We start from the raw sequence: 16,238 nt of genomic DNA on the forward strand, positions 1-16,238 counted from the left end.
TAAGAGATATTTTTGATGATTCTATTTCAGATCCCATGTGATTGATCTCAAAATATTCTGTAAGAAATTGTAAAACGTGCGATATACTGATCACTAGAAATTCATTTAGTAGTAATCTCACCGGACGTAGTTTCTGTATCAAAACTTTTAATAATTTGACTTGTAAATCTTCTAACGTTATCTGTGCTACTGTGTGTAACCTATATGGTTTAATTCTTGTGGGAGAAACCAAAGGTTCCTTTAATGAAATCCTATCGGGGCACATATCTCAAATAAATAATGGTGGTAAACAACTTCGTTACAAGTATTTCAATTTACCGAACCACTTCATCTTGTCCATAAAGGTAAGGATTTTGGAAAAACAATTATCATCACACAAACAATCAATTAAGTAGACCTTTTCATAGACAACAAGAAGACCACTGCATCAGGACCCTAGGTACTGCATTCCGATGGGGATGCAATGATAATGCATATAAAGTGGGAAATTTGACTAGTCCATAAGGAAATAACATGAATGTGATGGGACTCTTTTCCAATACTCAAAGACGGAAATACAGTCATTTCGCATGGTTCATATAAAAGACCAAGTATAAATGATGTCACATTTGATTCACTTTTACCTTACGTTAACAAACAATTAGGTCCACATCATATTTGTACAAAACTTTGCCCTGTTGCATTGCGAGTTTTACATACGTTATTTGAAGAAGCCGCAGCTAGTCTATACTTGGATTTTTCAACACCTGAATATAGACTGAACTCGATGATTATTGATGTTGCCCAGCACAGACTCTTTAAACCACCACGGGTCATGGATGATATTCTTTCCAAATCATGTCACCAAATCCTTAAGCTCAAATTTACAAAGGAATATATGCCGGCAACATAAACAACATTCTTCGTCATAAAAAGTTCAGTCGTGTATTCCAACTTATTTTAAGTTTAAGTCTCCACCCAGTATTTCCTACAAGTATACATCTACTATTGCATTCAAACTTTTTAATTATAAACAAACTTTGCTGTGCCTAGATATATACCATCTTATATTGAATCCACTTGCGTGTTTTTGTTCTTCATCTTCTTTCAACTATAGTACAGCTGGACATGTCATTACTGGTGATGTCAATATAGTTGAAAATGAGGATATTAAAGGTCTTATTCTAAAAGGTTGTCAATACAGAGAACCTCTGTCTTCCAATTCGCGACATATCTTCATCTGTTTTATGAATTCTGTCGATGATTATGACAGACGATGGGCTAAATATGAAAAAGAACTTGATACATTGTCGGAATGGATTAAAAATATGTGAGAAATATTAAAACCCCGCATTAGACATATTAAAACAAAAGTACGTACCATCTACCCTTCTGTGTTTAGTAAACCAGAAGAGATAAAAGAATTAGATAGGTTACTTGAGAAATATATTTTCGTTCCATCTGATAAAGCCTGTAACAACATTGTCTTTGTTTCTAAGGCTCATTATTACAACTGGATCTTAAACCAACTTGGCATTAACTCCACTTTTGGTAATTGTGGTATACTCCAACTGCCCTTTTAAAAGATGAACTTCTTCAAAAGCATGGTTCAGTTTTAGGCACCTTTGGTATCCCAGTCGGTGGGTTGAATGAATATGAGTTACCGTACCTATACTGGATTCCTAAACTACATAAAAACCTTACAAACAAAGACAATCACTGGATCCAGTAAGCGCTCTACCAAGCCCCTATCTTTGCTCCTCACGAAAATATTAATAGCTGTGAAGGAGAAATTTCAAACTTGCCATGCGAAAACATATACCAGAAGCGGTGTAAATCAAATGTGGATAAAAAAAAATCTAAAGAGCTTTTAGTTAACTTAAAATGCAAAACATTTGTCAGATCAATAACGTCAAGACCTATGACTTTTCAACACTTTAGACGACCATTCCCCACGATAAATTAAAGACTAGACTTTTTGAATTATAGATAGTTGCTTCTTTAACAAAAATGGAAAACGGAAATATTCATATATATTGATCAGTCATCCAACAAATTACTTTGTTAAACACCACTCTGATTTCATGCAAATTGTATGGTCGTCATAACGACCTAGATTGCCAATACAACCTATCATTGGGTCAAATTCTGTCTGACGTGTTTCATAACGATTGTTAGATGTTCGTGGCACTCTGATTTTGACTATGGATAACTCGGTTTACCTGATCAAGATATAGGGCTCACGTCAGGTGTAACCGGTTGACAGGGGGGGGATACTCCTCCTAGGCACCTGATCCCACTTCTAGTGTGTCCAGGAGTCCATGATTGCTCAACTATCTATTTTGTATTGCCTATGGGATTTATGAAATTGATTACTGTTCGTTATCTTCACTTTTCATTTTGAAATTGAAATCCAATATATGCTAGAGTTCCTCAATGTTTTCATGGTCTTTGGTGATCAGGTCTTCCGTTGGGCAAACACGGACCCCTGGACAAACCAGGGGTGGAATCAGGTGCCTAGAAGGAGTAAACATCCCCTGTCATGAGTAACTCAGATATAATTATACCTGGATGGAAACAAAGAACGAGGTCCATTTAATTAGCTTGCCCTTTATTGAATAAACACCGAGGCTTACATACCTGTTACCTGGCGCTTGTCGGATATAGGGGGAAACAAAGCACACTGAACACAGCGCTTTCGCCTTACTATCACCTGTATGCTATATAACTCTATTACAAAAACAAAACTTGGTATCAAATTCATGTTGGTTTAATTTCCGCGATTCGGAAATCGTCGCGAACAAAGCGGAAATTAGGTACACGGGGAAAAACCTGATATACGGTATTAACGTTAGATATCATGCAGGATACAAATCAATATGTCCTGTTTATATAGGCCATGTATGTTCTGTTTTTCATTAAGATTTTGGCGTATTTAAGTTGATGATCAAGTGGAACCCGAACGTCCAAGACCAAAACCTACCACAAAGCCCCCTATTGACAGTAAGTCTGTACATTATCAAGTTTCATAATCCAAGCTGAATTCTGGAACAATCTAGTTTGCCGATACAACCTATCATTGGGTCAAATGCTGTCTGACATTTTTCATAACGATTATTAGGCCCTTTTGGCACACTGATTTTGACTACGGATAACATGATTAGCGCTTCATAAGAAAAAGCATTTGAATTTATAAATATTCCAACTTATGTACTTGCATGTTGCACTTCAACGGAGATAAATGCGAAGAATTACTTCAACATTGAAGACTGGGATCGTCTACAGATACTTGATATTTATTCATTCCTCAGTTTATCATGGATTTTTTGTAACTGTATTATAAAAAGAATATAGATTTGTACGTTACTTTTAATGCTCTCTTTGAATGCTTGTAGGAACTTCGGAGGTCCCGGACGGCATGCTCACGGCACTAATCGCTGCAGGGTCTGTTTTCCTGGTTGTTGGTGTCATCTGTATTGCTCTGTATTTACTGTACAAAACTCGACAGCAAAGTAGGTTGTTCATAAAAAGTGAAACTGGAATTTTTGTGTTTCGTTTTGCTCAACTCTTTGTTCGTGAAGCACATGTCACATGTAAAAGGTCAACTAGTTCAATTGTTATATATTGTTTAAGATTCATCGTTGTTCGTTATCTTCACTTTTTTATTTTTTGCAGAGCCTTAAATGAAAGAAACCTTTAGACAGCGACATGCATCGTAAGCTCTGAGCTTGAAGTTAACCAAGTGCAAATTTTACCTAACGTTACCTATTTCCAATTTTGTACCACATTTCAAGTACCGGTAGTTAAAGTAACATTGGGATACAGTTCAGTAAGTGCGAATTGCCAGGATATCTGTTCCCTGTTTATCGAAAGCGGCATTCTCGTCTGTAATTACGAAAGCAAAGTCTAGCGTTTGTGACATAAAGTACTTAGTTGCTGTTAATGCTTGTGTATCATTTCAATACATAGTGATTGTGTGTTAGTGTTTGTCGACCAGAAGAAGACTTTAGAAGCAATACAATGTTCTCATATACAATGCAAACATCAAAGTAGGTGAAATGATGAAGAAAATATTTCCCGATATTCATCAAAGGCCTATATTACAGATACAATCCATCGTCATATGTATAAATGCTTTGTATCGATTGGATCATAGACGGAGTACAAACTATCTCTAGATAACAACATATGTAAAAATATGAGAGATATGTGACTAATTACCTCTTTTAATACCACTAGCATATATGTAAGTTTTATTTACCTTCTGTATTATGTCTGCTACTTCCAATAAAATTGAAAAGTTGAAATGATTCAAGTTGTTAGGCTCTATATCTATTTCGTACCAGCCTCGGCAACTGTAGACCCTCTGTACAACGGATCATGCGTATCAAATGCTTGAAAGTCGCCATTCTGATCTTGTTTGACTTTTTATTGAGCCTTAAAAGCAGTAGTAACAGATTTAATGGTGATTGTTGCGTGAATTTCATTGACGTCCAGATCATTGAATTCAATTGTAGGTGGATCTATCAAAAGGACGTGACTGACAGTAACTCGAAACTGTGCATATTAATATATTATGCAGGAATTTCTTGCTTTTCAGTTCAATTTTTGGTAAGTTTCATCTCATTGGAGTTACATTATTGAGTTTAGCTGATTTTCAAACGGCACACACATACATTATACACCTATAAGCTGTAACCATAAATCCTCAAAATAGAATTTTTGCATTAATGACAAAGGAATGTGCTACCGGTAATGTGTTTTCTTCCTAGGTTATATATTCCTCCCTCTGTGGACGATGTGGACTCAGCTACGAGGTAGAATGAATATCAACAGTCTATTGGGGTAGCAAATCCGGTGAAAGTAGAATTATCTGTTGAAAATCAGGAAGGTCAGTGCATGTAGAAACATCTCACTTCAGAGATTTTATATCCATGCATGTAGACCTAATCTCATTTCAGAATTTGACATCAGTATTGTATTAGGTTGATGAGGGGTCAACCTAAGATACATGTATGCTGTACAATTCTTATTCTAGTCTGGTTGACCCCCTTTTTTCCTATGTACATCTTGTTGCAATGCAATTATGGTGCAGGGGGTAAGATTGGATTATATTTTACCTAAGATGTGTAATACTTTTTATTTAAGTACCCCTTTTCTGACCCCATTTTTTGTACTTGTTAATCATATTTTACTACTTTTCGTCATTTCTTCAATAAATGACATTTCTTCACTTCTACATGGTGTTACGTGTTGTTTGTCTGCTTTTAACAAAAAACAGTTCAGTCGCTTGGCAGGAGAACTAAGGAACATAAAAATGTTATTATTGTAGATAATGACCTTTATATGACATGTTCTTGTTTGTTTAGTTTTGTAGGTCGATGTCTTCAATTTACCTAGTTTTACACTATGTATCTACAGTGTTCCATTTATGTAACTAGTTTTACCTCGTTTCTGCTCCTTACTGTGTGTTTCAACCAATCAACAGAGCTTTTGATCATCACGTGATCATTATTTATCTATTGTCCAGAAAGGAAACCCACGCTATTTGAGCTGCTGAATTTTTTTAACCCACCATCCATCCCTTCTACCTCCGCTGATTGTCATTTTGTTTTTACTCACCCTTTTTGATGACAGGCAGCTGTTTATGGCATTTTTGTGTGTTTTGGAATTGTATTAGGTTTATGAGGGGTCAACCTAAGATACATGTATACTGTACAATTCTTATTCTAGTCTGGTTGACCCCCTTTTTTCCTATGTACATCTTGTTGCAATGCAATTATGGTGCAGGGGGTAAGATTGGATTATATTTTACCTAAGATGTGTAATACTATTTATTTAAGTACCCCTTTTCTGACCCCCATTTTTGTACTTGTTAATCATATTTTACTATTTTTCGTCATTTACTTCAAAATATGACATTTTTTTCACTTCTACATGGTGTAACGTGTTGTTTGCCTGCTTTTAACAAAAAACAAGTTCAATCGTTTGACAGGAGAACTAAGGAACATAAAGTCTAATTATAGACGTTTGATATCAGTGTATGTAGACATAGTCTAATTTCAGAGATTTGATATCAGTACATCTAGAATTAGTTGAAGTTTATAAATTTGATATTAGTGCTTTTAAAAATAATCTAGTTCTAGAGATTTGATTTCAGTACATGTAGAATTACTCAAATTTGAGAGATTTGATATCAGTGTGTTTAGACATAGTCTAATCTTAGAGATTCGATATCAATGCAATTCGAAATAGTCTAATTTTGGAGATTTGATATCAATGCATGTAGAATTAGTCTAATTTTAGAGATTTGATATCAGTGCTTGTAGAAATAGTCTAACTTTAGATATTTGACCTCATCAGATCTATGTTAACTTTTTTTATTCAATGAAGTGTAGGTAGAAACTTTCGGTGACTCCTTCTCTTTTAAAATGAACGCTTCACATGGACTCTTCGTTTTAAAAAGTTCATCAGGATTAGATTACCTCTACAATTTGCATATTCGTTTTACCAATTGTAAGTTCATGGCAAATAAGGTTGTTATTCATTCATGAATGCAACTAATAAAGATATTTTCCCGTAGATCCATATATTACACCACAAAACACTGACGCAGTACCGAAGGACATAAAGCCTCCTGCAGTGTAAGTAAACAGGATATAGACCCGACACCATATGCGCATGTGCATCTTGATCAGATCTACATGCATTATTCATACCAACAACATTACCTATTTACAGTATTCGAAATTCTCATACTCGTTCCTCCCTATTACGAACTAGCAAACATTTTTGCAGACTTGAATATGACATCACAAACAGACTGTGAGTTGTAAGGCAACTTGATTAATGGTTGGTGGCAGATGAACATGAGAATAAAATTAGTAATTGCTCTAGCATTTCCACATTACATTTTAGTGCTTGTTTTCCCACGTCAAAGGTTTTCTGATAAGGGGTGGTCATTGCTATTTTTCTAGCTGCAATCATGTAGCCCTCTATGATTTTTTTTTTAAGGGAGAGGGCTACAACTCCTTAGGATCTCCGTAATGGTGCAAATGCGGGAGTGATTCACTCCCGCAACATTTGCGCTCATTCTAAACATTTCCTGACTTTCTTTACGTAAAGAAAATTATATTCTATGTTTCTTAGTCAATATATAAATTTACAACCTGCAACTTTAGATTTGTGAGGTTCTATTCTACCGTTTTCAACAATTTCGATAAATTCCAATTTCTCGATTCATATTTGTGCGCCATGTTTGATGTACTGAAGTTTCAACTTCCGGTTGTCAAGTCATTTGCATATGCCATATAAGGTAGTATTTACATCAATGGACAAGTATGGAGGCGAAAGCTATTTCGTCGGTATTGAAAAGGTTTGAATTTAATATCAAGTTAAAAACCGAACAGCAGAGTGTAAATTCTTTCTGCAACAATATGATTTTCCTTTCTTTGTCGAAGTGGCTCGAGTAACTACATTTTCGCGCTGATTGTCAATGTTTAGGCTTTTTATTAGATCCACCTACGAGATCTCGCGATAACAAGCATGGCGGAGCAGACGAAGAATTTTGCATGCTGTACATTATATTTAATGAAAAACACCTTTATTAGACATGCCCGAGCACAAAGTTGGTACTCCTTTTGGTGTAAACAACATTTGGGACTAATACACAGAGTTTATCATCAGTTATTCATAAAATTATTTTGCACCATTACGGAGATCCTATGGAATTGTAGCCCTGTCCCGAAAACGTCAGAATAAAAAAAAATTGGATAGGGCTACATTATTGCAGCTACTATTTTTCGGCATAATTGTTTCTTACAGTTATGTCATGACTATTAAAAGTATTGGTAAAGATGAAGTTATCATTGTTTGATAACCTTCAGCTTTTACTTTTGTAATTTGTGAAGTCTTTGTTGCAGAAAATACATACGTCAACAGAACGGAGCTAAATATGTTAACTTCGTAAACAATGGAATCAAAAATGAATCTTTGAAAGTAAAATATGTAACAGTACTTGCTCTAGAGAGCGAACAAGTGCCATTTTATGAAACACCACAAACATCAATAGCAACCAAAGCGGCAGGGAAATCAAAAGCAAAGGAAGACCGAACCCCATACGCTAATCAAAAGGCAAAAATCGAAAAGGTGACGCCAAACACTCTGCAAATATAGATTATAAGCAGGTACGTGTGTATACTCAAACATTGTGCACAGATTTCTTCGTTTTATCTCTAAATTAGATTTATTGTAGACCAAATACAATACAATACTAAGACTTATATAGCTCTCCAATCAATTATAAATCTCTAAAGCGCTTTATATTAAAAGCATACAATTCAAAGTAAAAACAACAATGTCCTCCATAAAAAAAAATGATGGTACATACATATGATTGTAATACACCGAGAGTCTTTAAAACCGTTTGTAAATAACCAGCAATATTTTGTTTAAAGTCTTTAGGTGACGCTTAAAAATGTCAAGAGATTTGGCTTGGCGTAATATGAGTGGTAAGGTGTTCCAAAGTTTTGCGAGGAGTAGTCAAAACGCCTGTGTCCGTGAGGCTGTGTTCTTATTTGTGGAACATTTAGAAGCATCCCATTTCCCGAACGTAAATTGTTTGGAGGAAAATACGGGGTAATAATCTCAATAAGCTAAGGTAGGTTGGTCGGGCTTTGTGGACAGCTTTATATGTGTGTACAATCACTTTGTATTTTATACGGTACTGAACCGGGAGCCTGTGCAGGTTATACAGTACAGGTGTAATGTGATCATGTTTTTTTAATACGAGTTATTATCCTTGCTGCTGTATTCTGTACACGTTGGAGTTTTTCTGTGGTCCTGTTTGGTAAGCCAAGTAGCAATGAATTGGCATAGTCGAGTCTTCATATCACCGGAGCATGCATTAGTGTTTTGCAGGTTGTTTCATCAATGTGTCTAATCCTTCCAATATACCAAAGTTGTTATCATATTCAAGATTATTGAATAAATGAGTATGCTATATCGAATAAAAGATGACATTTTTAATCAAGTCATTATTATATTTCTCAGAATTCTTGAATGATTTCAAAAACACATGTTCCTTGCAGGTAAAGCCTATGAAAACCACGTGTCAGGATCGTAGCACAAAGGTCGATAGATTTTATATTAAAATGCATTAATCTCTATATCTTTAAAAACTATGGCGCATCACCTTTTGTTGTTGAAAAGTGCCTCACAATTTATTACTCTAAACAAAAATGTACTGTGAAGAATACCAAGAACAAGAAGACACGCTATCTCAATATGTTGTTTTATTTGGAAGAACCCACAGCTTTGTGAAAGGATGGTCCATGTATTCATCATAACTGTGGTGTATGATTGCTTTACAAATATCCGCTCCAATTTACAGAAATAATATTTGGGTAGAGGGCTTTATTTTAGTAAAATGAAGACTATCAATGGAATAGTAAAATGTGGGGCAAACAATAGGGAATGACTTATATCGAGAGATAGTGTACAGAATGGAGTATTTTGAAGAGTCGATATGTGATGATATGGTCAACTTCTTTTGTTTTCATGTAATATGTTTATATCCCAATGAAAATGGGATACATTATTCACGGTGCAACACGAGTTATTTCCCCTTGAATACAGGGGACGCTCAACACGATGAGGTCCTCAAGTGATTGTGTCATTTCAAGGAATAGATAGAGAATTTACTATTTCTGATTCTAATTACCAGTTAAGGATTTTGTGTAAAAATTAAGTGTAGTTACTGACAAACGATATGACTGTACAAAATTCTTAGTCATTTATTATATTTATGTGTCCCGTATGTGATGTATCGCTGTCCATGGTATCTCAGTTTGGATCAGAATAATAAGGATGAGCAATTCTTCATTATTACTTTTTATCAATATTATCGAAGGCCAAACAACTACAATGAATATGTCAGAAATTCCTTGAGCATCCTGCGCATACAATCATTAACCTTTAATCCTGTCACACTGTGAAAAAAATATGTGTATCAGTATCAATTAACGGAGCATGTTAAGTATATAGAATCATTATCTCTAATGTAACTATGGACCGGCACGAGCCGACCCATTATATGAAATAAGATTTGAGAAGTCGCATGCGTTTCTGCGGGACAGATGTCAGTTACCGCTGAAGTGTTCTAATAAAACATTATGTATTTTATTTATTAATTTTGTGTTTGATAAAGGCTTACATCTTCTATAATTTTTTAATGACCATGTTATGATATGTAAAATTTTAAATGTCAAGAAAATCAATAAGAACCTTTCGCATAGCGATGCATTCTATAAATAGAAGACAAGAAAATCAATAACTGTTTGACAAGCGACGTCACGCCAACCTGCATGGGGCACTCATGACCTGCACACATCTAGTCAAACTGGAGCATTATTTTATCGAGTATCGTGAAGATTTGTTAAGAAACTAACCTTATGACTGACATAGGTGACCTTTCATTTCGATACAAGTATAGTTTAGAAAGGTTTGTTTTGTGTGTTAACTAGAATTCAAGCTACATATGTACGTACATGTGTACACAAGTATTTTGCAAGGCTACGATTTTATAGAATATATACAGGAGGTGTATTGACCTTACGGAAGATAATAATAAAAGATTTACTATTCCCAAAAGAACAGATGATGGTGTACATTTCACTTACATTTTCTTCGTGTGCAACAGTATTATGAATTCTAGTCAACTCGGCCCCTGGTGAACTCGACACTTGGTTCATTCGGCACTTTCGACAGAATTGCAAAGTGCGTAACGCCATTTTATACACAATATATACATACAAAGTTTAAATGAAATTCGTTCTGTGGTTTCTAAGATATACTCAGGATATTGACAAAATAACAACGACTGTCCCCGCATACAGAAAATATCCCTACCTTTCTTGAATATTGAAATATCTTAATCAATTTGCATTATTTATATTTAATTTATATCAAAACTGGTCATTGATTTTTAAGACATAATCGGGACAATGACAAAACAATTACACCCCCCTTTTCCCCTCATAATGAAAATATCCATAACTTCTTGATTGTTGAAAAATCTCAATCAAAATAGCAGATGCACAATTTCATTATCTAAATATATATATACAAATGTAGTCTGCATCAAATCGATTCAAAAGTGTCAACGATATCCTCTGGACAAATCGTTACATATAAATATGAATAATCATGACTTTGTTGTTCTTGAGAAAAAGATTTTTACAGTTTCTTCCTATATATTCCTATATAAAACTTTGATAGCCTACTGTGGCCATGATATAAAATATCTCAAGAATCAAGGCGAACACGCAACAGGTACGTCTAAAAAATTTGAGGAACAAGCTACAGAAAGTGTCAGCAGAAATAGACATAAAACTCTCTCGTGGAAAAGAGGCTGCTGCAGTTGTCCACGCCGAGGCAGTTGCATTTGAGCAGTATGAAACTGGTAGTGTTTGTGAAAGTTTTAGAATTAAAAAATAATTCGATGCTGCAGGTATTAATTTGGAGAAGACTTCCCGAATCGAAGAGTATGTTAAAAGTCAGGCGACATACGCTAGTGATTGTGCTCCTCACCCCGACACCAAGGACGTTCCTCGGGCTTCATCTCATAAATTGAATCCCAATGCTATTCCATATGAAGGATCCGTAACGCAGAATCAGCATAGTGTTATTCAGGATATGAGCAAATATTTACTTAGAAAGAATTTATTGGTGCACAGATTTAGTGCCTTTGACGATTCCGCCATAAATTTCACAGCTTGGAAAGTACATTCCCTTAGTATCATAAAGGAACTTAAGGTCACTCCCCTTGAACTTGATTTACTTACCAAGTGGTTGTACCCGGAGTCCAAAAATATGCATTATCTATCAGAACAGCAAATGTTTGTGATCCACAGAGAGGACTTAATTTGATATGGGATAGATTAAAGGATAGGTTCGGAAGGCCAGAAATGGTTGAAGGATCATTAAAAACAAGGCTTCAAGATTTTCCAAAGGTAACGCAAAATGAGTCCCGGTGGCTCTACGATTTGCTGGACATTTTATACGAGATCGAATCAAACAAGAGTGACACTAGATATCCATTACTACTCGCATATTTTGACTCATCATCAGGAGTTTTACCTATTGTTACCAAACTTACGCATCAACTTCAAGAAAAGTGGGCTACCAGAGCTTCTCAGTACAAGCGAATCCATAATGTAGCCTTTCCCCCATTTTTATTCTTTATTACTTTCATTCCGGAAATGTGTGATCGTAAAAACTATCCCGGACTTTCGGTAAATCAGAAAATTCAGAGCGACTAATCGTGTCATTACTCGTGATTCACACATTGAGGAGGAAACTTCATCTCTAAAAGGCTCATGGTAAACGATGTCCCATACATAAAGCCGACCATGCTTTGAAAGAATGCAGGGTATTTCGCGAGATGATTTTAGATAGGAAGCGTGAAACTGTGTTGCACTACAACTTGTGTCTTCGATGTTTCAAAGGTAAACACAAGGATAGTAAATGCAAATCGAATGCGCAATGTGAAAAATGTGGCAGTCGTTTTCATATGACAATCATGCACTACGACAGTGAGGGAAAACCAAAAGTAGATCATCAGGATCATGGCGGGGAGACTACTCCGATGGCTATAAATCAAACCATTGACGATCAAAGTAATAAGACACTTGCAACTCCTAAATTTTTTGACTCGTTCGACTTGAAAGAACAAACATGTATGAATACACTATCATCATATAATGGAACCATAACCGTTACCGGGAGGACAGAAGAAGGAATTGTTATAGAACCTGTATCGGGAGATCAAATACTTAAGTTACCTAAAATCATGGAGTGTGACGAAATTCCAAATAATAGGTTGAAGATACCAACACCTGACATAGCGGAGGCATACTTTCACCTTCCAGATATTTCATCACTCATACCCGAATTTGACAATTGTGCGGAAATTTCATTGTTGATAGGAAAAGATATGACTCAAGTTCATCATGTTTTGTCAAAGAGAATTGGTGCTCCAAACGAACCATTTTCACAGAGGCTTATTCTAGGATGGACAATTATTGTGTTTGGGAAAACCTCATATTCCGAAATGGTCAACGTAAGGAAAACAGTAATTCACCATGGCCGTAATACCATGTTTGAAGCATATGACTCTCAATTCACCATTACAAAGAAAACATCATTTCATCAAGATGTATTTGCAACGACTCCATTTTATGAAACACCGGGACTGTCTACAGACGATCGTGTCTTTCTCGATATCATGAGCAAGGAACTGCATATAGGAGCAGATGGCAAATGGACAGCCCCCTTGCCATTTTGCCCCAATAGACCTGCATTACCTAGCAACCGTGTGCAAGCCTATTGAAGGGCCATGATATTGGACAAGTCATTTCAGACCAACCCGTCAAAGAAGGACCATGCTATAGATTTTATGAACCATATATTTAAGAAGAGATATGCGGAGATTGCACCTCCTCTACAAGGAGATGAAGACCATTGGTTTTTGCCAATATGTGGTATTTATCACCCAATGAAACCCGGAAGGATTCGTGTGGTTTTCTATTCGTCTGCGAGATATCAAAACTTGTTTTTTGATACAGTGCTTCTATCTGAGCCAAATGCAAGGTGAAGAGAACGAACAGTGATCAATCTCATAACTCCTACAAGCAATACAAAATAGATAGTTGGGCAAACACGGACCCCTGGACACACCAGAGGTGGGATCAGGTGCCTAGGAGGAGTAAGCATCCCCTGTTGACCGGTCACACCCGCCGTGAGCCCTATATCCTGATCAGGTAAACGGAGTTATCCACAGTCAAAATCAGTGTGCCAAGAACGGCTTAGATTATACAGAATTTATTACAGTTTTAAAATCAAGTTGGATTAGAAGAATTTTCCACTCAAATTCAAAATGGGTACAATTACTTGAGGCAAAGTTGAAAACAAATATTAGTAATATATGGTCAAGAGGGACTGACTACATCCTCACAATATGTAAAACAATAAATAATAATTTCTGGAAAGAAGTGTTTTTTTGTTGGATCAAAATTATTGAAACCTCTAACAAAGAGCTAGATCTCATTGAGCAAATATGGTATAACCCAAACATTAAAATAAACAATAGTTCCATCTTCTGGAAGAGTTATTTTAAAGCTGGTATGATATATGTAATTGATCTTTTTGATTCTGATGGCAACTTCAAAAGTTTCAAGGCACTCAGTGATTCAGGTATCAAAACAAATATTGTAGAATATGCAAGTCTTAGACAGGCAGTCATAGAAAGAACTAGACGTGTAAATATAAAACAAATTAGGGGGGAAAATACGCCTTTTATCCCTAAATCAATTTCTATATTTTTTAAAAATGAAAAGGGCTGCAAAGATATGTACAATGTTTTAATTGATAAAAAAAAAACGGGTACCAATTACTTCAGTATCACAATGGGTTGAGAATGGTGAACTGTTTAATGAGATAGAATGGAATAAAATATTTGAGCTCCCCTTTAAGGTAACAAAAGAGTCAAAGTACCAATGGTTACAATTTCAAATACTTCATAGGATAATTCCTACCAATAATTATCTTTTTAAATTTAAATTAATAGACTCCCCCATTTGTACATTTTGCAAAAGTAACAAAGAAATAATTGATCACTTGTTTGTAGAATGTATTGAAGTAAAGGAGATCTGGTGTGCAATTGAAGACTGGTTTCTCAATAAATTTAATCAACCAATTATATGTGATAGACAAGGCCGTACTATTTGGCAAATACAATAACAGAAACTTATACAAAGTACAAAATTTACTAATACTTATTGTAAAGTATTACATATTTGCAAGTAGGTATAAAATGGCTCCAAAACTAAATGTTTGTGCTGTCAAAAACATATCATTGATAGATTTTATATAGAAAAATCTATGTTGCTAAAAAGCTGTAAATATACTGAATATGAGAAATACTGGCAGAATATATGTGATTTGCCTTAATTATGTACTGTTAACAGATAACAATTGCTTTATATGAAATGATTGAGACTGATCAGTAGACCAGGCAAAATCCTTCCCCTTACTCCCCTTATCTCTCTCTCTCCCTCTCTCTCCTTCTCTCTCTCCATCTTTTCGAAATTAGATACCTTTCACATTATATATGTACATATGCACTCCTGAATATACACATATATGTTTGTACTTGCTTGAAATATGTATATACTACATTATCATATATTGTTAATATTATGTAAATGTTTATTTATTGTGAAAGCAAAAAATAAATGAATTACAAAAATAGAACGGCTTAAGAATCGGTATGAAACACATCAGACAGCATTTGACCCAATAATAGGTTGTATTGACGAATTTGCAAAATGCTGACTTCAATCGAAACTGTTGAAACCGCTATACCATCAACTTGTTTGTCAGAAGCTTACCTCGATTTAAAAACTGACTATACGCAGAACAAGCTCTTGCATATCGAATCAGTTAAGATATATAAACACCATATGCAGGTGATAATGGAATATCGCTACATAAATATGGGAAGTTGACGATGGAGAAGCTGAAATCATCCCGTTTGTCATACAGTTGAGTTGTCAGTTTCCCGTTAATGTCTACTTTCAATAAAATATCTAAGGATGAAACAGAAGTGGACGACTCTGTGGTGTCCTTTATTTCGAGCTCACAGGGATATATCAAATCCACATATGAATGAAAGTTATTATTGTTAATAGACAAAACGTCATCGATATATCTAAATGTCGAATTGAAGGCCACAGCGAGAGATTTTTTCTTCTCACGTAGAAGTTTGACCATATGACCAACAGTCTCATTGGAGTATTAATGAGATTTCTCATGGAAAGCATAGCAATGACTGCAGATATTGAACACATGTTTCATTGTTTTGCCGTATCAGAACACCATCGAAATTACCTTTGGGTTTTTTCTGGTATACGGACAATGACCCAGATAAACCCCTTACAGAATACCGAATGTGTGTCGATGTATTTCGCAATACACCTTCCCCAGCTGTTGCCACTTTCGTCCTCCGACAAGCAGCTATCACTGCAGGACCGAAATTCGGAAAGGATGTTTATAAATTCATACAGAGGAATTTTTATGTGGATGATGCTCTTGTTTCATTACCAAGTACACATTAAGCAGTGGATCTATTACAACGTACAAAATAAGAACTGAAAGACTTAGATTGTACAGAATCGCATCAAGTAATCCTATTTAGATGC

General features: G+C 35.4%; 1 protein-coding gene across 4 annotated transcripts in view; it reads left to right on the forward strand.

Annotated features, from left to right (window-relative positions):
- Positions 1–4,290, forward strand: part of LOC125682013 (matrilin-2-like) — a 30,150-nt gene extending 25,860 nt beyond the window's left edge. For 3 of the 4 annotated variants that reach the window (XM_056157525.1, XM_056157526.1, XM_048922386.2), the window contains 3 exons: positions 2,920–2,982; positions 3,375–3,491; positions 3,655–4,290. In XM_056157525.1, coding sequence (XP_056013500.1) covers positions 2,920–2,982; positions 3,375–3,491; positions 3,655–3,662 — 188 coding nt within the window. In that variant the 3' untranslated portion in view covers positions 3,663–4,290. The remainder of the gene's footprint in view (positions 1–2,919; positions 2,983–3,374; positions 3,492–3,654) is intronic. The other variant, XM_056157527.1, reaches the window with a different exon arrangement.
- Positions 4,291–16,238: the final 11,948 nt, after the last annotated feature.

Source organism: Ostrea edulis, chromosome 2 (assembly GCF_947568905.1).
Source record: "Ostrea edulis chromosome 2, xbOstEdul1.1, whole genome shotgun sequence".
Taxonomy (NCBI): domain Eukaryota; kingdom Metazoa; phylum Mollusca; class Bivalvia; order Ostreida; family Ostreidae; genus Ostrea; species Ostrea edulis.